This window comes from Pituophis catenifer, unplaced genomic scaffold (genome assembly GCF_029215685.1).
Source record: "Pituophis catenifer annectens isolate HBS135680 unplaced genomic scaffold, rPitCat1.0.hap2 SCAF_2, whole genome shotgun sequence".
In the NCBI taxonomy this organism is placed as follows: Eukaryota; Metazoa; Chordata; class Lepidosauria; order Squamata; family Colubridae; genus Pituophis; species Pituophis catenifer.
Window position 1 is genome coordinate 94,051,945 of NW_027256882.1, and position 26,698 is coordinate 94,078,642.

General features: G+C 38.0%; 1 protein-coding gene across 2 annotated transcripts in view; it reads right to left on the minus strand.

Moving 5' to 3' along the window:
- The window catches only part of LARP1 (La ribonucleoprotein 1, translational regulator), a 91,350-nt gene that overhangs the window by 12,055 nt on the left and 52,597 nt on the right, over window positions 1–26,698 (minus strand). The window contains exons 2-11 of one of the 2 annotated variants that reach the window (XM_070937190.1): window positions 25,627–25,688; window positions 19,678–19,743; window positions 17,045–17,216; window positions 15,699–15,830; window positions 14,071–14,223; window positions 12,466–12,628; window positions 11,277–11,421; window positions 9,011–9,185; window positions 6,591–6,760; window positions 4,659–5,012 (exon numbers count right to left, since the gene is read on the minus strand). In XM_070937190.1, coding sequence (XP_070793291.1) covers window positions 4,659–5,012; window positions 6,591–6,760; window positions 9,011–9,185; window positions 11,277–11,421; window positions 12,466–12,628; window positions 14,071–14,223; window positions 15,699–15,830; window positions 17,045–17,216; window positions 19,678–19,743; window positions 25,627–25,688 — 1,592 coding nt within the window. Of the gene's footprint in view, window positions 1–4,658; window positions 5,013–6,590; window positions 6,761–9,010; window positions 9,186–11,276; window positions 11,422–12,465; window positions 12,629–14,070; window positions 14,224–15,698; window positions 15,831–17,044; window positions 17,220–19,677; window positions 19,744–25,626; window positions 25,689–26,698 lie in introns of both variants that reach the window. The other variant, XM_070937189.1, reaches the window with a different exon arrangement.

Genomic DNA, 26,698 nt, shown 5'->3' on the forward strand with positions numbered 1-26,698 from the left:
AAGCCTCTGATGATTATGCGGCTCAGCTGGGCAATGGAGTGGGGCAGGGATTTTTGCTACGGGTTCTCCGAACCACCCGCCTCCATCACTACCGGATCGGTCGATCCGGTCCAAACCGGGAGCATTTCACCCCTGATCTTCCCCCATATTTCCAAAAGTACAAGTAGAAAGTACTTTAGTTAGCATTAGGATTTACACCAATTACAAGTAGTCTTTTTTTTAAAACAACCAATGATTCAGGAACCATTCAAAATTACAACAGGGCTGAACAAACAGGAATTCTCTCATTTCTGCAGACTGGCTGCAAATGCCCTGAGCCAAATTCTGCTTAGATTTTGGGACAGATCTTTTTCAGCCAGCCTCTTTGAAAGCAAAAGGGCTGCCCATCGGATTGATTTCTCCACATGAAGGGCAGAGTCCCTTTGCCAATCAAAAATTAGAGGAGCAAAATAACACAGCAACAGAATGATATAAGAATCTGCTTTACAGAAAAGGACTGAAAAAAGGCTGTATAAAGCAGCATAGGGCTGCAAGTTCAAGGATAGCAGAGAAATCTGAAAAAAGATATTCCTGAATGTAATTTCTATTTAGAAATAGGCATGCTTGGAGTCATATACAGTGCATTCGGAAAGTGTTCAGACCCCCTTCACTTTTGTTATGCTTCAGCCTGATTCTACAGTTGTTGAAATTCATTTTTTTCTCATTAATCTACACTCCATATCCCATAAGGACAAAGTGAAAACAGAATTTTAGAAAAGTCTGTAAATTTATTAAAAAGAAAAAACTGAAATATCAATTGGCATAAGTATTCAGACCCTTTGCAACAACACTTGAAATTTAGCTCAGGTGCCTCCCATTTCTCTTGATAGTTGCTGATGTGTTTCTATGCCTTGTTTGGAATCCACCTGTGGTAAATTACATCAATTGGACATGATTTGGAAAGGCACTCACCTCTCTATAGAAGGCCCCACAGCTGATAACACATACTGTAGCAGAGCAAAAGTCATGAGGTCAAAGGAACTGCCTGCAGAGCTCAGAGACAGGATTATTGCAAGGCATAGATCTGGGGAAGGCTACAATAAAATTTCTGCTGAAGGTTCCTAAGACCACAGTGGCCTCCATAATTCTCAAATGGAAGAAGTTTGGCACAACCAGCACTCTTCCAAAAGCTGGTCACCTGGTCAAATGGAGCAAACGGGGAACCTTAGTAAGAGAGGTGACTCAATGTCACTCTGACTGAGTTCCAAAGATCCTGTGTGAAGATGAGATAGATTTCTGGAAGGATAATCCTCAATGCAGCCCTCCACCGATCTGGGCTTTATGACAGAGAGGCTAAACTGAAGCCCCTCCTCAGTGCAAAACACATGAAAGTCCACTTGGGAGTTTGGGGGGGGGAAAAAAAAAAGCACCTGAAGGATTCTCTGACTGTGAGGAACAAGATTCTCTGGTCTGATGAAATCAAGATTGAATTGTTTGGCCTCAATTCTAAACATTGGAGGAAACCAGGCACTGCTCATCACCTGCCCAATATCATCCCAACAGTGAAGAATGGTGGTGGCGGCATCATGCTGTGGGGGTGTTTTTCAGCAGTAGGGATTGGGAGACTGGTCAGGGTTGAGGGAAAGCTGAATGGACCAAAGTACAGGAATATCCTCAATGAAAACCTGTTCCAAAGCTTTCAGACCTCAGACTGGGCCAAAGGTTCACTTTCCAACATGATAACGATTCTAAGCACACAGCCAAGACAACACAGGAGTGGCATAGGGACAACTCTGTGAATGTCCTAGAATGGTCCATCCAGAGCCCTGAGATGAACCCTATTGAACATCTCCGGAGGGACCTGAAAATGGCTGTCCACCGATGGTCGCCAGTCAACCTGACTGAGCTTGAGAGGATTTGCAGAATGGCAGAAAATCCCCCAATCCAGATGTGCAAAGCCTGTCGCGTCATACCCAAAAAGACTCAACGCTGTAATTGATGCCAAAGGTGCTTCAACAAAATACTGAAAGATCTGAATACTTATGCCAATGTGATATTTCAGTTTTTTCTATTTAATAGATTTACAGATATTTCTAAAATTCTGTTTTCACTTTGTCATTATGGGGTACTGAGTGTAAATTAATGACAGGGAAAAAAGTGAATTTCAACAACTGTAGATGCAGCATAATAAAATTGACAAAAGTGAAGGGGGTCTGCATACTTTCTGAACGCACTGTATAAAGAATCACTTCTGTTCAAATATATATTAGAATGCTGGTATATACAAGAATCACTTCTGTTCAAATATATATTAGAATGCTGGTATATACAATTGTATCAATCTAGATCAGGGGTGTCAAATTCGATTTCATTGAGGGCTGCATCAGGGTTGGGTTTGACCTCGGGAGGGCCAGGAGAGGGGCGTGTCCAACTCAATGTCACTCATGTCAGGGATGCCTGTGGTGGCCGGAGCGCTCTGCCAGCAAAAATGGGCTGAATTCCATTTTCGCCTGCGACGGCCTCCTGCAATCCTCTGCCAGCCAAAACGGAGCTGAGGAGGGCCACTCATTTTTGCTGGCAGAGGCACCATGGGCTGGTCCTTTGCTGTTTCCAGGGCAGCCCCACAGGCCAGATCTAAGCACCCCATGGGTCGGATCCGGCCCACGGATCTTGAGTTTGACACCCTTGGTGTCGTAGCGAGTAAGTGAAGGTGATGGAAATTTATACCAATTTATACCAATCCTTCAACAAATACAAACTATACCAATATAGTTATACCATTCCTTCAACAAATACAAACTATACATCACGTTTAAAAAGTCTAAGTGACAAAAAGGAAAGATATGTGTTTGACATGCTCTCTGATTGAAAGGGAACAATTTAAGGTAATAGCATTCTGTTATAGAACAATGGTGATGGTAACTTCTTGTTAGTTAAAATCTATAACCAGAAGCTGGCTGATTTCATCCCCAGTGACATGATATAAATGTAGCAACAGTGTCCTCACATTTTCAGGATCAGAATATAGAATCCTACTAGGGATGGAAAACTGTTCTCCAAAAATCAGCATACTATCTATACTATTTCTATAACACTTCATATAATAATTCTAGTAGGTGTACAATAAAGTCACTATAGAAGCTGAAATAATCATAACTACATTAAAAGAACAAAGAAGGCACTGTAATAAACCCAAAGAAATATCTGCCCACTAATATGCTACGTTGATAAAAAGACTTTAACACTCATTCATGCCTAAAAAAGATAAGAAAAATATTCTGTAACCAAGAATGATCAAGTGGCTATTGTGCTTGAGATCATAATCTATATAGTAGGAAACAATTGATAGAACGTCCTCTCCAAAGCACTCTGCAAATACAGTTAATGGCTAGCTTGTCAGACAGTATAGTCAAAAAACATATGCATACGTCTGACAGTATAAAGGTAAAGGTTTCCCCTGTTTTTTCCAACTCTAGGAGGCAGTACTCATCTTCATTTCTTAGCCAAGGGAGACAGTCTTGTCCAAAGACGCTTCCATGGTCATGTGGCCTGCATGACTATATGCTGAGTCACACGTAACACTGTTACCTTCCCACTGAAAAGGTATCTGTCTTTGGAGATTCTCAGTCATCCAGGTAAAGGTTGTCCCAAAAGTGCTTTTTCAAAAGGCAACTGGACTTTGTTTTCCCTGAAGACGTTTTGCTTCTCATCCAAGAAGTTTCTTCAGTTCTGAACTGAAGAAGCTTCTTAGATGAGAATCGAAATGTCTTCAGGGGAAAACAAAGTCCAGTTGCCTTTTGAAAAAACATCTTTGGGACTACCTATCTAATTGCATTTGCATGCTTTTGAACCCCTTGGTGGGCAGCAACTGGAACAAGGATGGAAGTTCACCCCATTGTGTAGCATTCCGGGTCTTGAACCTGGACTGTCAGCTTTCCAGCTGACAAGGTCAGCATCTTTAACCACTGAGCCATTGCACTATCTGAGAGTATTATTGGTTTTTAAAGAAAACGGCTCTCTGGAACGAGCTACCCCCAGGGATACGATTGATCCCGGACCTCCGTACTTTCCGCCGGGCTCTGAAGACCTTCTTCTTTCAGCAAGCCGGGCTGGCTTAAAATTTTTAAATTGTTTTAGGGGTAAGGGGTTTTAAATTGGGGAAGCCAAATGGATTTAATTATGTTTTAAATTATTTTAATTTTCATATTGTATGTATTTTAATCCTGGCTGTTCACCGCCCTGTGTCCCTCTGGGAGAAGGGCGGTATAAAAATTTAATAAATAAATAAATAAATAATCAAAGGGAAATTGCACCCAAAATAGAAACATAGCTGCAGACAATCTGACATTCATAAATCCACCCATTCCTCACCCATGATATCTGATAAGATAAAAAGTAAGGCATTCCAAAGTATTAAGATGTGAGAAAATTAACTGATGATTAAAGGAGCCCCACCAAAGAAATGCCTGATAGACTCAGGGTAAACATCTGTTTTCTGAATCTACTCTTTGGTTAAGTTTTCTTGGTACACATATTCATATAGCTGGGTAGGCAAAATGGTATTATTCTAGTATATTGGTTCAGGTTTTAATAATGCACTTGCTTTTTTGGACCTTTGCTTAGTCCCATCTACATTATATTCATTTCATGTTGAATAGGATAATAAACCCGATTCTCACCTTTATCTGAGAATATTCTGGTTCAAACTGTTCTGTCCATAGGTCCTGTTCATAGTAGTATAGTCCATCATTGATCACTTTGGCCAATTCTGAGCTCATCTTTGCCCTGGAAGTGTGGTTGCCTGTTCTGTCTCCCCCTGGATGACGGCGTAGATAGGGGGGTGTTTGTGTTACAATCAAAATTTTATTCACGTCCCTGTCATCAATCTCATAGTCTGAATCTTCATCTGACCAATCAGTGAAGGTGTTTTTACGACCATCCATCTGTTCCATTTCCTCATCAAAAAGAAAGTCCAACTCCTCTGGTTCATCCTGATCCTTCTGCTTCAGTGGTGTTCTAGACTCTTCTGTTTTCTGGTACACAGTGAGATAATGTTGTTAAGATAGGAGTTGGTGGAGCACTAAGCTTTACTACAACACACACACAAAAACTACAATGAATTCTCTGTTTTATCCTCAAGATAAATAACTCAAGTTTCACCTGCAATACATGACTTGAAAACAAAGTCTATTTCATTTAATCCTGCATCACACAACATACCAGCCCACACAGGAAGATTAAGAGAAAGGCAGAACAATACAGGTAGTCCTTGCTTAATGTCCATTCATTCAACAACTATTCAAAGTGATGACAGTAGTGAACGAAGAGACTTATGACTGGTCTTCAAAGTTTTGGTCATTGCAGTGCCCTTGTGGTCTCATGACAAAATTCAGGTCCATTTCAGGTTTATGAATGGTTTTGGCCACTCACCTACCTACTGCCACTAATTGCTCCCATCAACGACAGTTGTGCCATTTCAGCTGGGGTTTATTTTGTGTCCTATCCAGGGCCCTTTTTTGCAAGAAAAAAGGCCCTGGGTCCGGCATGAACAGATGGTCTCGCTGGTGAACAAACAGAAGCCCAGGGCAGGGTGTGAGGGAAGCCCCAAGTATGGTGCCATAGAAGAAGATGATATGAAAGAAGATTCTGACTGGAGGGTATGAAGGCAGGCAGGGCTAAGCATTAGGGGCAGCAGGCAGCCAAAAGGGCAGAGGAGGCAGTCCTTTATGTTACCAAGGCTCAGGGCCGGGAGGGATCAAGCCAGAAACAATTTGGATTCTAGTGAGTTCTTGCTAATGAATTCAGTTTTTTTTTTAAAAAAAAAAAATGATTTATATGCCGCCCTTCTCCGGAGACTCAGGGCGGCTTACAATGCGTTAAGCAATAGCCTTCATACTTTTGTATATTTATACAAAGTCAGCTTATTGCCCCCACAAACTGGGTCCTCATTTAACCTACCTTAGAAAGGATGGAAGGCTGAGTCAACCTTGAGCCTGGTAAGATTTGAACCTGCAGAAATTGCAGGCAGCTGTGTTAATTACAGGGTGCATTAAACCACTGTACTACCAAGGCTCTTAATGACAGCACCAGGGACTGCTAGGATTGCCATTCCTAAATGATGGTCTCCTATGTCATCACATTTTACTACAGCATCACCTAGTGATAAGAAATTTTGGTCCCAGTTACCATCATTAACGAAGGATTACCTGTATGTATTTTTGGCAATCAAAAGTTGCATTAAAACATAGCCCATCCCTTTTTTATTTTTGTGGCTTTGCCAGAGTTTCTCTGTCTGAAGTAAAAACAAATGTCCACCATTGGGAGTTGCACAAATGGTTCAAATTTCAAACACAGACCTATTCAGTTTTGAATTCAACCCAGATCTCCAAAGGCGGGACATATCCCTATCTAGCACATTTAATGTAATTAAGGTTAGAGATATTAGTCAATCTCTTGAAAATCTTCTGTAAGATAAAAAAAGGTAAAGGTATCCCTGAGGGTTTTACCCCGCTAGTCGTGACCAACTTTTAAGTCTGTCTTCTGTATCTATCTACTATATCTGTCATTAAATTCTGTAGAAAGTCTGGCCTCCAATGCTATTCATTGGTTACCTTGGGTCTGATGGGAGATGGTCTAGGCCTCTTCTTCACTTCAATCCATGCCTCTGAGTCCAAGTCAGGCAGGCTGGCAGAAAGACCTTTAGGCATTGTCTTCAAATTAGTAACTTCCTCTGTCTTGCTTGGCATGGGACTGGCAGAGCGGGGAGAACCAGGAGCAGATTCTGGAACATGTATTTAGATAAAGTATCTGTACATGCAAATTACTTGTTTTGCAAAATATCAACAAAAATAATTCAATAATATAAATTAGCCTTGGATGAAAAGGCAATAAAGAAATAGCACTCCTACCCGAGAGCCAATTTTTAGTTTTAAGACAAATGAACAAGAACATGTCATTTATATATTTTAATTCTAATTTGCATTAACTATGTATAAAACATGTAAGCTATGTCATACAATTTTTTTCAGAGTTTTACTTGGCCTTTCATTTTTATAAAATCAACCCAACATTACTTTTTCCCAACTGGGATGTCAAATTTCTTACAATAAGATGAATTAATACTCTAATATTTATTTAAACTTTCACTCCATTTCTACCCTGCTCTTGGCTATCTAACTTTTTTTAATCCACTTTTCTAACATAATCCCCTGACACATCATACAGCACCTGTCCAACCCTATTTGAATGCTTTGGCATTATCATCAGAAAAATACAACTGGAAGACATATTATGAAACAGACAGAAACCTGTTTGATCACTACAAAATGTGTTAGCAACATACTAACATGAGCATAAGGAGCAAGTTTGTACATCCCAATGTCACGATTTCAAAATGGGGAGTTTGCAAAGACAAACAAAAATGCACTTGAGTTATTCTTTATTGAGATTACATGTTTAGGTGTTGGCAACAGATAACTGAAGCCAAATGGAACAATGACTGGCATGAGGAAGGCAAGCTAGCTGTACTCCCAGTCTACTGCTACTCAATGCACAAAATTTTATTCTAAGAGGTTTCATAGAATGTTCAGACACATCTGCTATGAAGTAATCAAAATTTATTTATTTCAAGATTTATAGAGACATTTGGCTTAGGCAAGATTTGGGGTCTGTCATATGACATGGAAGGGGAAATTATTCCAGAGATCAGAGGCAACCACAGAAAAGGTCCTAGTTCCCATAAGATGACATGAATTAAATAAAGGAACTTACATGCATTCCCTGTGGGAGCATGTGGAGCAGGTAGTCAACCTTGGGAAAAAGTGGTCCCTCAAGTAACCTAGTACTATGTAATATATGGTTTTAAAGACAAGCACCAGCAACTTGAATTGCAATTAGAAGTCTATCAGTTTGTGGCAGAGCAGTGTGTTACATGAGCATAATGACAGATACCGTCAAATATCCATGCTGCTGGCATTCTGTACCAATGGAAGTTTCCATATGATTTTCAAGAGCACCCCATATACAACTGTGTGTAACAGTCCAATTGGGAGGTGACCAAGGATAAGTGACTAAGAGCAGGACCTCCCAGCCCAAGAATAGGCATAAAAGATATCCTGGCCACAGCTCTTTGACCAGGAGCACCTCCAGATTGCTTGACATAGGGCATACCACCACTTCTCCAGAATCACAAAGCAGTGGGCTGTCCATGACAAGGGATATAATATTGCCCAAGTCCAAAACAGATAGCCAGTGCCCCAAAACAAAAGCCGAGTCTATCAGGTGCCCCCCCCCCCTCAGATCAGACCTGCAACAAACTGAGTCAGGTTCATGGCTGTCATGCTGGCCATGAAGTTCCATACAGTCTTTGGGTCTGCTCCACAAAGATGACAGTTTGAAGTTCCCCCAGAATCATAAACCTTGGAAATTCCACCGCCAGGCCAAAGACAGCCTCAAACAGAGTAGGAAAGGAAGCTGCTATGCAGTAAGGAGAGTGGCACAATAGCTGAACTCCCAAATGATTTTCAGGCCCAACCTTGTAGGTAAGTTATCACATGTGGTTATCTGAGAGGTAGTGTCTCTGGCAATCCTTAGAGTCCCGATAGACAATAGTGCGCGCACACACACACACACACACACACACACACACACACACAAAGTTGTGGCTGGTGCCATAACCAAAATCCCACTGGGCGTATTTCTAAGAAAGGCATTTCCTTCTCCTCCTTGCCTTGCAGGCTCTCAGAAATATATGCCAGGTTTGCCTTCTCATACAGGATCAAATCCCATATTAGAGGGATTTTATTAGAGGCTGATCTTGAGCAACACTAAACATTAACAGATGCCCATATAAGGTAAATTATTATCTTTAATAACGCAGAGACTCTGGATAAAATACTGAAATGTTGACATTTTGTAATGCTGCTGTTTTGTAAAATAAATGTTTGGCTTGATCTCAAATTATGTAGCAATAACAAAAATCAACATATTTTGTGGAACATATTTGATTTTTATATTTTCCATCTGTACTAACCTGTCTCTTTTTGGAAATTCTGCCTGGGCACAAATTCTGGGCAGTTGATTAGCTGAGAGAAGTCCGTTTGTGCATAGTCTGCCATGGGAGGGCCAGGCAAAGGCCATTTCTCTGGTTCTTCTTTTCTCCTGATTTTCTGGTCCACAATCTCCACCACTTTGCTGTCTTTTAATGCCTGGAAAACAAGCCCTCATTTTCAGCATTAATATATCAAAACAAGGCGGGGTGGATAAAAATTGATGATTTTTTTTTAAAAAAAATTAATAGGATTTTTTAAATTTAAATCTGATCTTTTTTTATCAAATTTATTTTAATAAAATGCTTTTGGAATAAAAATCTATCTAAATATAATTTTATATTTAAGATACATTAACAATTTAGTTTATTCAGCATCAAATGGAGTTTAGTTATGTAGCATGAGGCTGTATATTCTGCAATATTTACATTTTTGGTAAACTCATTCAATGAATCCAAGCTCTGCAAGTTAAGATAACATGCACTCCATTGATGCATTCACACAATTTCACAGTAACCATGAGATAAATCATAAAACAAAGTTCAGGAATATTCCTTTATCCCATTGTTTTGAAAATCTATGTACACTACAAACTGTATGATTGTTTGAAGAAAAATGCATCTGTACCACCAGGCTCTGAGGAGGAAGGGCAAGGGTAAAAATGAAACTGAAAACTTCTAAGCAGCTTATAAATATGAAATATTAAATATAACAATATTAAAGATCTGTCTTTAATATCTGTCTCTTAAGATCTTTATAATAATATTATAAATATTATAATATTAAAGATCTGTCATTTCAGATCCATCATGGCAGCGCCTGTTAGTCCACTCACTTGCTGCCTGCCATGTCCCTCACCTTGTTGTGTCACTGCTGCATCACCAACCATCCCATTAAAATGAATGGGACTGTTGGTGAGTCAACAGTGGATCAGAGGAGGAGCCGCTGTGGGACAGAGATGACAGTTGCTCTTTAAAAATTATGATTTAAATCGAGTTAATTTAAATCATGCCTTTTTACTAGTGATCTAAATCGTGATTTAAATCAAGGTGATTTAAATCAAATCCACCCTGAAACAATGCAAGGAGGGGTACTGCAAATATCCCACAGATATCTTATCTGATAGCGAAATGGAAATTTTAAAAAAACATCTAAAAGAACACTGAACACTAAATAATTTTTAAAATATCAGATATACTGCAGTCATTTAGAAGTCAGAAAGTAAATTATTATTTTTATATGAAGAAATTATGTTTTACAGTGCCATACTAACTTAGCTGAAATTGAGGAAATTTTCGCTTTTTTTTTTCTCTAAACATTTCTGCCCTTTCCTGTCCTTCTTAAATGTTTCTCCTCCCATTCCTTCCAAGGGCAGACAAAGGAACAAAGCCAACTTTAGCATTGATATACTTGCTTTCCTACTCCAGAGCACATCTGGATAATGAGGAGACACAGATATGACATGCTGATATTTCCATTTTCTCCCTCAATCCAATATGGGATGGAAGCTCTAAAACTTCTGATTATCTCTCTCAAGAATCATAACATGGTAGCTTTAAGAGCTTTAATGACATCTAACTCATAAAGTGACATGCATTCAGTACATCAATGGATGTTAGGCCCAAACCCAGAGATGACACAGTGAGATCCAATCCACTCCTTTACTTACACCTAACTGACAGAATCTTGGCAAACTAAAGTTGTAACTTTCTTACTACATATTTCCTGAGATTTTAAGATGCAGTTACCCTGAACCTTTTACCCACTCTCCCCCAAGTTTGGGACTGTGCAGTCTCTTAATCCAGGCATTTTTCTGAGGAAGCTCTGTGTTATTAAAATCCTCCTCACTGCAGGTGCCCATTTTATCACAATGGAAGAGATTTTTAGTGCAAGTTTGAATGAGATAGTATGATATAGCAAAAAGTGAAATGACAACACACTGTAATACCGTTTCCGCGAAAATAAGACCTCTCCTGATAATAAGCCCAATCGGGCTTTTGAGCGCATGCGCTAAAGTAAGCCTCTCCCTGAAAATAAGCCCTCCCCGAAAATATTAAACACAGAGCTGGAAATCAGGTAAGACAGCAAGAGGAGCCCCATCTTGCTCCATGTGCCCCAAAATAATAAGCCCTCCCCAAAAATAAGACCAAGCGCTTATTTCGGGGTTCAAAAAAATATAAGGCAGGGTCTTATTTTCGGGGAAACACGGTACATAGGTACTGGTAGACAGGTGGGCAGATTATCCCTTACCTTAATGATAAGGCCAACATCTGTGGTTAGGGCCTGTACCCGATGGAAACTGGCAATGAGAGTGATGGGAAGGAAACCTTCAGTGTCCATTTTCCGCCTCAAGAAAAAGTCTCTTTCCAAGTTGTCGACACTGAAGTAGTATTCTCTGAAAATAGCAAGTAATGGAAACTGAAATAGTTATTTGTATGACATGCTAAAGTACACTAACCTCACTTCACAAAAGTTTCTCTCAAGCATAAGAATAACTACTACTCTATCATATCTATTGTTTTCAAAACTGGTCCCAATCTAAGACAGACTTACGTTTGAATATATTATATGGGCTAAGGAAATATACTGCTCAAAAAAATAAAGGGAACACAAGGAAAAGACATCCGAGATCTGAATGAATGAAATAGCCTTATTAAATATGTTGTTCTTTACATACAGTAGTTTATACACTGCTCAAACAACTGAAGGGAACACAAAACTACTATATGTAACGAACAAAGTATTTAATAAGGCTATTTCATTCATTCAGATCTCCGATGTCTTCTGCTTGTTCCCTTTATTTTTTTGAGCAGTGTAGTTTTTGATAACAACAGAAGACATGTCTATCCTAAAATAATCTCATTAATTGTATCAGAATTGTTCCAGTTGCACTGCCGTACTCTGTGCCAGAGTACCAATTTCTTTAACTTGCCATTCATTTCTCTTTATTAGTAAATTTGCTGCTACTGAAAGTAAAGAAAAAAATATATAAAAAGAAGTAAATTCTCTTATTCCACCCTTTTTCCTGCAAGTGACATAATTATCATTAGTTTAGCACATATATGCTGATATGTTTCTAAGGAGATATCTTATATTACACATTGCTTATTTTTCCTTCTATATTCTCAAGCGGCTGTTGGGCATAACCCTGTTTTCTGCTGCTATCACCACTTTAAGGACCAGCCATTATTTTGAATGTTTTCAGTTGCAACAATTTTATAGAAAGGGCTTATTATTATAGGCTGTGATCCTGCTGCAATAATTGCCATTTTACTTGTTTTGGGAAGGGCAGCACAGTATATCTAAATAAGAGACTATTTAGCAATTTCTTAATGGATAAAAACCGTTTTCTGCCAAAGAAATAAAATGGTTTGCCAAAAATCTAAGAAGGCTTTTAAAAGATTGAAAAACTACTGCTAGAACCAAAACTAATACATACATCTGTCGTTTGATGTAGTCTTTAAGCAGTTCTTGGTCAACACTGTAGAGCTCAGTGCTACTGATGTTATCAAAGTAATAAGTGATATTACTAGTGTATTTCTGTGTACGTGTGCCATCAGAAGCATCAAATTTCCGATATCCATAATGATAATCAAAGTGAGCTGTAGAAGGAACAAGAGAAAAAAAGGGAATAAGCCAGAGCTAAAGACCCACACGCCCGTCCACGCTGAAGGACTGAGTCAAAAGCTGGTCTACCCGGCAACAAGGGCGTGACTTAGCTTGATTGACAGACTCAGTCTTTTAAGCTGATTGGGCGGTCATACCCAACCTGGCTACTGTCTCCACTCTCAATGGAGAATAAGGTGTCACCGATATGATATTCTGCTGATAACCCGTCACATAACTCAAAGAATATGACACATTCATAATGTTACGAGAATTCAGTAATGGTGAGGTGTGAATAAGGAGGCTGAACAACAAAAAATGACAAATGTGCTGCTATTCAGTAGAAAGTTAAGACACAAGAATTTAGATTCCCCTAAACCTCTGAAAAAAGTTAGATGTATTGTTTGGGAATGCCTGCACTCCCACTTTCAATTATGCAATAATAACCAAATTTGCACATTTATGTTCAGTGTACCAACTATGACTATTTCTGAATCAGCTGTTATCTGCCAACAGCTGTTATCTGCCATGCTTATACCCCATGTCTTGGTCTAATGGCAATGCACTTAATCTGTGGAAACTCTTGAAAGGTACCGGAGGTGATATAAAACATGGCAGATAAGCTATTAACCAGTATCACATCACACCCAAAGCTAATTTATCTAGTTCACAACTCTTCTGACCACACGATCAAAAGCTTGTTGCCTAAAGATCAAAGGTTTACTATCTGCAGAAGGACCTCTCTTATTACAAAACTAGATTTCAAAGTCCTTTTACAGTATAGCTTTTCTTATGCCACCCTTGGAGCACACTTTACTTTTATTAGTCATTTGCAACAAAACTGACAGATTCTTGAAGCATTTTAAAGACTCTTTTAAGATGCTATAAGAAACTTTTTTTCCTCACAACACAGAGAAGTTTATACTAAAACTGCTCACTTGTCTTGGTTTTTCAAAAAGGTATGCCATAATAAATCATCTTAAGCTTTCCTTTTGTAATTAATAGACACTGATGTTATTGACTAGCCCAATGACAAAGCCCTAGTGAGCTTCTAGATATGACAGTAAAATTGAACGTGGGTCTCCCCAGCTCTATTCTAATACTTAATCACCACAGGAAATTAATTATTTAGTTTTCAATTACACTTTGTGTAACTGTGTTTTTACTATGTTTTAATATTTGTGTATTATTTCTACTTCTATTATCCTTTGGTTTAAAAAGGGACTTAAAATTCAATAAAAAGACATTAGTTTTGGAAAAGACTTTAAATTCTTTCATCTAGGTGTACTGATTTGAACTATATTCAGTCACACACAAATCAGCTATCCTCAATTACAGATATTCATACTGGAAATATAATGTTGCTTGCCAGTTCTTTATCTGCAGCATCACCAATATTCTGTACATGGAAGAATGGTTATGAATATATTATACGTACAGCGAGTACCTCCTCTTCCTCTCCCTCTCCCTCGTCCCCGGCCACGTCCTCTGCCCCTGAAAGCACCCCGAACAGTTGCCCCATCACTTTTAACACTAGAAGTTTCATCATGATCAGGCCAATTCCGTTCATGCTTGTTATCTAAATGCCATCCTGCAACAAAATAAATAGAAAGAGAAAACATGACTGAGATTGAAACACTAAAATGACTGTGAACTGATATGTTCAGGCATCTTTAAGCAATCAGGGAGGTTAAAAGAATCAATCTACTTCTATCCTTATTATATAACAGATGAAGGAGGCTTAGCTAGACATAGCAACAATGTTTGAAGGAAGCTTTGCCATATAAAAAGAAATATCCTAACTGGCTAGTTATTTAGATTATACTATAAACCATGTGAGAGATTGTAATAGTCTATGGGGACAGGTGTACGTCAAATGGAAAACAATTTGTTCTGAAAGTCAGAACAAAACTCTTTTGTTTTGTTCTGACTTTGTTGGTTTTATGTCTTGATGTTTTATATTCCAAAAGACTTGCCAAAACATTTAAATTGGTCTGCATTAGGAACAGGAATCCATGTTCAAAAGGATGATTTTAAAAATTAACCTAGAGTTAAAACATGTATAATGCCCATAGCAAAACATGGAACCAGAAATTAAGCAAAACTTTTGTAGCTTGGTCTTCATAAAAATACTCACTGAACTGAGTTGAACAACCAACATATCAATTTTTCCCTATAAAATCCTCATTATTAGCAAAAAACAAGCATAAAAATTCAAGTAGCTAGCTATTAGCTTAAGCTTGTGTTCGATGAATCAAAATATATGCTTGCATTAGGCAATATGTCTGTAAGGCTCAACAAAGAAAGCAATGCATTTTGATTTACAATCTGAAATCTTAAAACACAAGGATAGCAACTACATCTTCTTCCTACAGTTCTTTAAAGCCAGCAATAAGCTCACTTATTCAAGTAGTCTTATAGGCTTTTAGATCAAAATTGACTAGCATATGCTTAATCAACTTTACCTCAAACCTATTTCCCTTCAACTAATTTCAGCCAATGGGAGTAAAATAAAAACCCATATCTGCTACTTTACTGGCTAAAGTCAGTCATCGCTCAGTAACTATAATTGGGACTGGCAATTCTGTTACTAAACCAAAAATCCTATGACAGTGATGACCTAGTGGATCAATAGTCATTAAATGAGAAATCACATGACTGTGTTGGCCTTACAACACTTCCACTTCTGTCATTAAGTGAATCATCACAGAAATAAATGAGTCAACTGTAACCACATTCTCTATTAATTCTGCTTGTGAAGGTTGCAAATGGTGATCACATGCCCGTGGGATGCTGTGATGGCTGTAAATATGAGATCTGGTTTTTCCAACTGTTGTAACTTTGAATGGTCATTAAAAAGGCAGTTGGTAAACGAAGACTACCTGTACTGACTTTTCCAAATCACTACTACTGAAGAGGAAACTTATTTTCTCAGAATAGTCAAAGTGCCCATTTCAAGCTAGAAATGTTTTGCTCCTTTGTGTACAGAGAAGATGAAAGGATATGATGATAATCTAAACAATTGTGTGCGTGTGTGTGTTCATTTAACTGCTTTCAAATTCATACCTTTTGATTCACTTCGGTTGTTGGAAGGATGCCGGTGCTGTTCATTCTGTCTGTTGTTACGAGAAGCGGTTTTATCCCTTGGCACTTCAGACTTCATATCTATTTGCAGGGGTACCCATTTGTGTCTACTGCCTGCAATACAAAAATTATTGCCTAGGGCTAATCTTCGAAGGATGCAAACCAATGTAATTCTGAAAAATGTGTGACACAAACTGTCAAGATATTTCAGACTCCCGGAACAGCAATGAATAACTGTAGATTTCAAAAAACCAATTATGATAAGGACATCAGAATGCTTGCCTAGAAACAACGTGATCTGTTACTCATGTTCTACTTTGTGAGTCCTGCAGACAGGGCCTACTGAGAAGTGTATTAAAATGAAAGACTGAACCAGAATATTGTTCCTACATCAATTTATAAAGCATGCCTTTTCTGAGGGCAGAGATTTCCTTAGTCCTATACCTTTGCTTACTATGAGAAAAAATAATAAATGGCTGCTATAGTAAACAGATACTAACTACGCAACAAGGTAATGGATCAGCATGGGGGAAAGGTGACCAAGTTATATATTTCTAATAGACTGTACTTTGAACGTACTGTGATAAGATTTTAAATTTTACTGTTTCAAGATAATAGAAAACTATTTCTCAGTACTACAGGTGGTCCTCGATTAATAACCATTTATTCAGTAACTGACTGGACTTACAATAATAGCTGAATGAATGGTGCTTACGACTGGTCCTCAAAAGTTCCAGCCATTGCAGCATCCTTGTGGTCATATGATTGCATGGCAACCTTCTTTGCCAACTTCCTGCAACCAAAGCCAATGGGGATGCTGGCAAGAGGTATAAATGACAAGACAGCCTTGCTTAAGGATGGCAACCAGAAAGTGCAGCAACTGTCATAGCTAAGTTACATAATCATGTGATGCCAATTAGAAAGTAACCAGGATGTTGGAAACCTAACACCTTTTTTACCCAGACTCAAACTTTGCTCCATTTTCTTTTTCACATGCGGGCAAATATTTTTCCTGCAACTTTTTTGTGCTGGTACTGTTCTTTAAAGACACATAAGGAAGGGAGCTTTGCTTTTAGATTTCATTTTTGCATGTTAACATTTTTCTCTGCCAATTTAATCTCTGTTAATACTTTGGGAATTCCACTTCAAAGAAATAGACATTTTTGTGATTTCTAGGTAACATCTGATATGCATAGTCAATGAAGTCCAGTGCATTAGGAATATTAATATAGTCCAATACAGAGCCCTGCCAACAGCAATGCCGATGGAAAGTCTAGAGTTGCCATACTAGCACATCTGCTAAGAGCCCAAAGGCAGCCTTTTCTCACCCTTTTTCTTCTGAGCCAATTTCTGGTTGTCATCATCTCCATTTTTCTCTTCTCCTGATTCATCAGATCGAGTTTTCATGTTCTCTTTGCCATCACTTCCTTCCCCTTTCTCCTGCTCCCTCATATTTTTCTTAATATGAAGTTTCCGTAGAGATTGGGATTTTTGTGACAACTGCTGAAAATGATAGATGAGACATTTGAGGTACAGGAAAAGATAATCACAAATAACTTAGCAAAGTAGCAATCTTAGCTACAGTCTCACCTCAAGATATTGATTTATATATATTTATTTATTCCTATGTGGAGCCATTAACACCTTCAATAGTATCATATAGCTTGGCTTGAAGTCAAGTACATTACTGCAATTATAAAGCAGTAGTTTGTTCCCCAAAACAAGTATTTTTTTTTAAAAAAAGAGACTATTTGCAAATTAGAGGGGAATGTGCATAGTTGGAACACATGCATTGCAAAAGCAAGGCTTTCACCATAGTTTCTAAATCGTTTTGAAATCCAGTAACAGTCACATTTCATCAATGAAGACAGGGGCAGGAGACAAAGACAAAGAAAGTCTGAGAGCATTTTACAAAGTTGTAAAGCTGACACTCTGCTGCCAAAACAAAAGGAAGTCCAAAGCAAGAAATATGCTTTAAGCATTTTTGTATTCATGTTCTACTTCCGGGTATTTGTCGCATCTACTCTGAAGAGAGCCAAGAGCATATTGCCAGTTTAAGAAGTTGTTTCTTAACCCACTTTTTTGACAGCAATTTCAACGTTGCCACATAGTAAGTACATCAACTTCTCTTCACTTTGGCTAGGTTTTAGAATGAGTTCCAGGCTCCTGTCCCAGAATAGCATTGCTGAGCTAGGGATGATGGTGGGCAGGGAAACCCTAAAAGGAAATCCTCTGCCTGGAACCTGTAATGAGCTATTCCTGGCCTTCTCCTAAGCACAGAGTTAGCACCCCCCCCCCAAAAGTGTTGTTCAAACTGAACTTTAAGTTCTGTAATGGGGGGGAAATAGCATCTATATTGAAGCATGAAGAGATATTCCTGCAGTCTCCCTTCATTCTCTCCTCCCTTCATTCACCTATGCCTAGGTAATCTCTGACTATAATTAAATGGATAATTTTTTAAATTATCTATTATACTACTTTTGATATAATGATGCATACATGAAGATCAGCAAGAATCTAGATAAGTAAAATGTGGAATGTAGCTACTTTGTTCCTCTCTTTGTTCTAATGCATATACATGCACACATGTGTACAGTTTTCTAAACCCCAAGTTCTCTTCAAATTAATTTTAATAATATAAGGGGGTTTTTTAAGTTCAACTGATTATCTTCCTTTTGTGACATAATATTTGGAAATTCTGTAAAAGAACATTGAAGGCTTTCATATACCAAGGAAGTTCCATATAGGAAATATGCATATAAAAAATGGAAAAATGATCCAAATATATCCAAATTATATGAACAAAGAAACTTGGTGGATTAAAAAAAAAGTTATTTAAGTAGTGAGGACCTCTAGTGGTGATTTCTTTTTTGGATATGTGAGGAGTGCTTACATATACCACAAGAAAAACAGGCTTAGCAGAGTCATCACCCAAAAGTTTACAATAAAAATCAGGAAAATGAAAGTAAAAAGTGTTATTGATTTTAAAGAAAAAATAATCAAGGGAAGGAAAAACGAAAACAAAAATACTGAAGAAAGGATGGTACACAGGATGATAGGCCTCTTCATTTCATTTTAAGCTCTTTGTTGTGTGAGCATCTTTTTCTTTTTACTTAGTGAATGTAGAAGCCTCTTAGCCTTCCAGAAAGCTGTAAGAGCCTAATCCAAGAGTCAACTCAGAAAGGAGTTGAGTTCAGCACATATGTAGTACTGTGGGATTGTTATGGTGCCTGATTAGAATATGATGGTTTTTAATTTGGGTATGTGTGAAGAGAGCTGTTTACATTATTATGGGGGTTTAATTGATTTTAACTGCCCACAGTTGCCATATAAACCTTTTAAATACATACATACATATATATGTGTATATGTATTTGCACATTTTTCTATCTGCATGCCTCTATATTATAATTTACCCATATGTACATCAAACAGCAAAAGCCCCAAGAACAATAGTCAGTTTTGGGCATCCTCTCTCCTAGAATGAAATGAAAAATATCCACTATAGGATGTAATCTGTACTGAATAATATGATGTAGGAGAAGCAGAAGCTACTTGAAGATTATTTTATTGTAGTTTTTGGAATATTTGCTGCTTTGAAGAGTTGTTTGATAGCCAAATTAAGTATCAGTAATAGTAGATGGTTACAATTATCAACAATAACAAAAGACAAAAATAAAACAAAATCCACACATCCAACATAATAAGAGAAATATCTTCCTTCTAGAACATATTCAGACTTTATTTTAATCAAATAGCATCAACCAATAAGCACAAAAATATGAAAATGAAATATGAATCTGCTGATATTTTAACAAGCTGCCTCATGGATAAGTAACACCCTCCTAAACAACAGAATTTATTGAGTTGGAGAATATTCTTCATTCAGCAACTCCATCAGTTCACAAACAGGCTAAACAGATGTGACTCCCCCCCTCCCCGAATCAGAATATGTGCTTACCTGTATACTCTTGTGAGCTATTTCTCCTGGCGTTGGCCAATTTGTGGCATCCCCAAAGTCACCAACCTGATATAGTAAACAGAGAATACAGAATCAAGTTACCTTCTGTAAATTCAACTTTTGACTGTCTATACAAGTCTAGATTTAAATGCCTACAATTTCTATTCCTTCCAGTGGAATTTCAGATGTATACTACTACTATAGAGCATTCCAACCAGGTACAGACACATTTATACTATATATGCTTTATTTTGGTACTCTGTGATACAGAAAGCCAGAATTTTTAATTTTAAAATTATGAAAAATATCTCCCCATCCCTCCGGAGGACCCTCAGCCCCACCACAAATGTCTTTCTGCTTTAGGGCAGGTAGTAACTCAAGCACATCTACTTTACTAACTTTACACTTCTGCTCCACGTAGAGTTTATCTGTTTTTCAAGTTTCATTACGTGAAATGTATGTAATTCTCCTTCATAAATTTCTAATTTTAATTTCCTTTTTTGTGAGATGTCACTTAGCTGATTAAGTGAGTGAAGGCAAAATTGGTTTTCCCTTTATGAACATTATTGCAGCCTCTGTATATGCCTATATTTCTATGCATAGGGGGTTTCCATTTTATTGCAGACTCTTTTTATTTAAAAAAAAATAAATACAGTAATGCTGTATTTAAATTTTTTGTTCTAGTATGTGTGCACAACTTACCGATGACTTCATGGGAAACAACGTAAAATACATTTAATAGATTCAAGATTTATTTATTTTCTAGACACAGTGCCACCTGGTGAGCATGATGATATTTACACAATAGCAATAGAGAATTTTCCAAGTCTTGTAAAATTAGGCCTGAAGGATCATTTGGGATTATTGCTTTCCTGATACAGCTACCATGTTTCCCCGAAAATAAGACCCCGTCTTATATTTTTTTGAGCCCTGAAATAAGCGCTTGGCCTTATTTTCAGAGAGGTCTTATTATTTTGGGGCGCGTGGAGCAAGATGGGGCTCCTCTTGCCGTCTTACCTGATTTCCAGCTCTGCGTTTAAATATTTTCGGGGGGGGGCTTATTTTCAGGGCGGAGCTTATTTTAGCGCATGCACTCAAAAGTCTGATTGGGCTTATTATCAGGGGATGTCTTATTTGGGGGAAAACAGGGTACTTGATTCTGTGGCCAAGTTGGCAGCAGAATTTTCTAAATTCATAGACTTGGGACACTTCAACCTGACTTTTCTAGGTATGAAATTGAACATGGCTCAGAATTCATGGCCATCACGATGACAATACGCTTGACCTACAGCTGTGATCATGAATCTGTTTTTTGTCTGGGGGCAGAGGTAATGTTATGCGATCCAATTATGGGGTAAATGCAGGAGTAGGTTCTACTTACCTTTACTACCGGTTCGCAGTGGGGCCGCATGCGTCGGTGGGCGGAGCCTCCCACCGGTTTTACTACCGGTTCTATAGAACCAGTGCAAACCGGGGGCAACCCACCACTGGGTAAATGGATATAATTTCTTGTCATAGTGGACATCACTTTCTGTGTCAGAGTATTCCTGGACTGTCTCCTAACTCAAGCAGTAGGATCTATTTCGTCGGTCCTTTGCAGATGGGTTTCAGGGGAGCCTGGGGTTTCCCTAACATTCTAGTACTTGAAATGACTGAAGTCTTAAAACTTGGAATATTCATAACTTGGAACAAAACAATGGGCTTTGGATCAGATTGCACTGTGTGGCTGCTTCTTGTTTGTAGATCCTACATAGCCCTTTGGAAAATAAAACAACAAAAGAAACACCTAGAGTACTGTTGGAGGAAGATAAGGAGTACATCTGACTGAACATGGGTTTTATTAAAGATTACCTGAGGGTGCCAAGAATGACAAAATGTAAGTATGTATTGACTTGCATCATATCTGCAAATTGCCAAACAGTGGCCCTGTTTAAGGTCAGTTAACACCTCTTGGGGAGAGGGAGACTGGATAAACACCTGCAAAACTGCTGCGAGGAACATTTTAAGCATCTGTCAAATAAAATCATTTGAATCAGCTCTGAGCTGCACTCCATATGTTCAAGTCCAGTGGAGCTGACTGGAACAATCGGGCCTGATTATTTTGGATTAATTTAAACTTGTAGGTTCCAAAGAAATGCTCCTTGATATCCCAGCAGCTTTCAATACAACCAAGATGCTGTTGGGTGAAGCCATCCGACATCAAGGGGCCAGATACCATCCATAGTCTGATGAGACTCAATTATACACCTCCACCCTGACTCAATAAAGTGATGTATCAAGATGTTTTCTCAGTGTCTGGAGGCTGTGCGAGCCTGGATGAAAAGGAATAGTTACAAGTTCAACTCTGGTAAAACTGAACTAAGCACTTCATCTTTGGCTCTGATTAAGGTAGCACCCCCTAACACAACTAGTCCTCTTACACTCTTGTTCAAGAAATAGTTGACAGCTATGGCCAAGAGAAACTTTGCACAAATCCATCTTGTGTGCCAACTGCTCCTATTAAATTAGGAGGCCCTATTTACTATCATTCATACCTTGAACATTTCCATTTGGACTACTGCATGGGATTGCCTTTAAAAACCATTCCAAAGCTGCAACTGGTCCAGAATTCAGCAGCATAGATATGCCTCACTTTACCCACATATCATCTCTCTGTGAGCTGCACTGGCTCCTAGTGCACTTCCAAGTACAATTCAAGGTGCTGGTTAACACCTATAACTCTCTTCACAGCAAATGGCCATTTTATTTGCAAGACCAGTCTCCAATGTCCCTTTGTCCCATAAGGACTATCTAGCAATGTGGCCATGATCCAGCCCTGTCTATTAAACCATGCCATCTAATGGGACTAGTAAAGCGTGCTCTCTTTTTTGGTCATAGTACCTGACTTAGGGAACGGCATATCCTGCTAAAATTGGGATGGCCCTGACCTTGATGGCCTTTTGTGGGGTGTTAAAAGATCCAGATTTTTCCTTTAGCAATGGACCCATCTCATTCTGAATTATGATTATTGCATTTCTTAAGGGGCTGAGTGGAAAGTGCAATCCATTTTCTTATATTCTTTCTGAATTTATTTTTATTGATATTAGCCACTTAAGAGTTGCATTTTGATTGGGAGGTCATATAAATCTATATAATTAATAAATGTACAGGAGGTAAAGCACTATGTCCTCTGTAAATCTGAATCACTGTTCTCTTCATCAGATGAAAAAATAATAATTCTAGCAAATATATCCTCCCAACTAAAAACTGGATCCATAGTAAGTAGTGTCTCTTAAAGATGGCTTCTGTAAACATACAGGTCCTGTTGTGTTGCAAGAGGGAACTGAATTTACAGAACTAATGATTAGAATTGGAGAGGGTAAGTCTTCACTGTCAAAATAACAGAAGTGCAGTTGTACAACCTAGTTTGGCTAAATAAGGGAATACTGTGGCATTATCAGATAGAGTTGCTGAAAATTTTAGGGTTTAATCAATCTAGTCTTAATACTTCTCTGACACAAAAAGCACAGACCTTGTTCCTATAGGCTTCCTGCCTTTATTCTAATGTTGTATTATTTTATTTATATATCAAATTTAGAGACTGCCCATCTCACTCACAGAGTGATTTGATTATTCACTAGGTCCTTAAAAGAAACCATGTGCCATATTTATCATGAAATCATTAACAAAAAAGGATAGCGATTTGAAGAAACTTAACAAATGTATCAACTTTTACAGCAGACACTTAAAAAGAAACTGGTAGAATGAAGCTAATGAAAAGATAACTGTTAGATGGGGTCATCAGTCATACAAAGGATACATTTTTATAATAATAAAAGCTACATTTTTATAGTAATTCATGTTCAGGCCACAAGTCCAAATTCCTAGATATTTCAGACAGTCCTGGAAGAACCAGAGGTGAGAACAATTTAATTTAATTTAATCTATGATTTCATTCCGTCATCTGATGCAAAATCTTTGATGAAACAAAAGATAATGGGAAATAACCAAAATGCTATTCCCATTTAGCATAATTACCAACAGGAAACAGTGTCCAACAGTCACATTTGAGTATGAAAGGGAAACTTTTGCTAAATTAGGGTAATTCTGAGAGACACTGAAAGGAAGAGCCAAGAAGACTAAAACTCTTCATAATGTTTGGAAGTTTTTCAAAAGCATAATGATTATGATTTAACTGGAAAGCATCCAACAATGTAAGAAAAGGTCAACTAAAGATAAAAAGAAGCCAGCATTGCTCTCTAGTACTACCCAGATTGTGGCAAAACTTCAATAAAAATCCTTCTTTAAGAAAGAGAATGAAAAAGCACAAACACTGCAGAAGAGTGTCAAGTTTTAATAAGCAATGCAGAAAAAAAGAAACATCACCATGCTCTTTTGAGGAAAGCAAAGGAAAAAATAGGGGGAGGCAGTAACAACGTATTTAAAAATCAATTACAGCAAGATCCTGGCCAGGCTGGATTGTTGGATATCCAAAAGTGTAAGAAATATTCAAGAGGCTATGGAGATTACAGACAAAGTAAATGAATATTTTTTTCCATTTGGTGTTCACTGTAACAGATCTGGGATAAATGTCTGTACCCATATTGACTCACTCAGGGAAGGAATCCAAACAACCAAGAAAACTAAGTAACAAGAGATTCTTAGATATCTTGAGAAATAAATCTCCAGACACTGATTTATTTATTTACTTATATTTCAGATTTCTTAACTGCCCATCTCCTTCAGAGAGGGACTCTAGGCCAATGATGGCTAACCTTTTTGCCATCGCGTGCCAAAAGCGTGGGGAGCATGGGGGGGGGGTTGTGCGCACACGTGCTCATACCCATAATTCAATGCCCCCACACACACCTGCGCATGCGTACGCGACCTCCCTGCGCTACCCCTGCTTTTGGCAAGTGACAGCAAAAAGGTTAACGGTGGGCCCGGTAGGCCTGTTTTTGACCCTCCCCAGGCTCCAGAGGCTTTCTTGGAGCCTGGGGAGGGTGAAAACAGCCTTCCCCACCCCCCCAGAGGCACTCCGGAGGCCGGAAATGGACCGTTTCCCGACTTCCAGTGGGCCCGGAAGGCCCAAAAATCAGCTGGCCGGCGCACTGGAGCTGAGCTAGGGCAAGCTCACGTGCCCACAGATATGGCTCTGCGTGCCACCTGTGGCACAGTGCCATAGGTTCGCCATCATGGCTCTAGGCAGTGTAGAGGGGTTCTGGGCGGTGTTTACCAGAATTATTAAAAATAATTGTGAATTCCAAAGATAGCAAAATGCAACATCAAGTTTTTACAAAGAACTTGGAGAGATTCATGAAGTTATATGTCAGTCAACAATGCTTGTTCCAAATCAGTTGTTAGAAATAGTATTTTTAAAAAAAAACTAATAATAAAACACACCATAGAAAATTAGCACAGATTCTGGAAGAGTAAATACTGTTTCACCAATCTTCTAGAGATTTTTGAGTGTATCAAGAACCTGTTGACATTGCATATTTAGATTTTTAAAAAGTTTTTGATAAAGTTCTTTTTGTCTATTTTTGAGTAAATGGTGAGCATGTGGTAAGATGATCTGTCCTGTTATCAATTCCTAAGTAGTTAAAAAGACAGAAAACACAAAAGCAAGAATAAATGGACAATTTTATCTATGAAGAAAAAAACTGGAGTCCTTTTAAAGAACCAAGCCACAGCAGTGTTTCTAACCTTTTCATAAATGACTCAGGGGTAAAGCAGACAGCTGATCTTTATGGATTATTCTAAAATAGTCAAGATTTTGAAAATTAAAAGTAATTGTTAAATTGCAAATGAGCTTTGAGAAAGTGATTCAATTTGAACAAATATAAAGTGATGCATTAAAAATTGTAATGTCGCATTAGGTTCTCTCTACATCATTGTGATGTACCATGCCTCCATTCCCCTTTCCCTCATGCAGATATTATTGGATAAAAGAACACGTTAGCAACATACCTTGCTTCCTTTCCTCTGCCTTAGGTTTGCTGCTTTCACCACTTTGGCTGGAGTTGAATGTTCTAATAAAAATGGAGAAAAGTCAAACATTAGAATGGTATAATCATTACTGAAATAATCTAGATTTCTGTACAGAAAATGCAATTTCCATTTCTGATTGAATCATTACACCTAATCATATTTCACAATTGGCAGTTATGCAAGGTTTATCTCTTTTTTACTCCACCCCAAAATAAGAAAACTTAACGTCATGCTTCCATTTATACCAAATTGAATGTGTAGAACTGCAGATTCACCAGGATTGGATAGTGTGTCCAGGCTATAAATCTGTTCACTGGGAAAAAAAGGGGGGGGGGACTCTAAAGTTTGAATCCATGGGTAGCGACAGAATCATCCTTTATCTAGCATCCTTTCTTTGCAGGAACTGCCAGTGAAGCTGATAATTTGAGTCTCTACAGATATTAAATACTGAAACAGTATTACAATTTAATATATATCTAGATATATGCAGTCCCCACCCACCTAAGCAAAATCCAAAATTAAATCATGCTGCAAATTTCAGAATATTTTCTTAGTTTTCTTCTCCGTTTCAAAAGTGTTCTGTTACAATAAAAGAACTGCAGGAAAAAATGTAACAATATACTTTGTTCACCAACAGAAAAGAGAAGAATAGAAGGTCCTGAACTTATTTACAGATAACACACAACCAGTTGAATATGCTATCATTTTCATATTTGGCTATCAGTTTAGAATAATAATTTTCTAACAACCTTAATAGATGAAGTATGAGCAGTATGAACTGACTTACAAATCACATGCCAAAGAAATTCATAATAACAATGTCATAGATAGTAGAGTTTTAGAAAAGAGAACACTCATATTTTTCATAGATTTCTTGATTTAGAATACCATCTATAAGGTATTGTTTTCTTCCTAACTTCTCTGTACTGATCATAAGAATCTCAAATACACTGTACCTGAACTAATGAGCAAGTTGGCATAGAATGGGCAGACTATTCAATTTTAACTGTATTTCAAAATAAAATGTTTGCATCGCGTATAAGGTAAGATA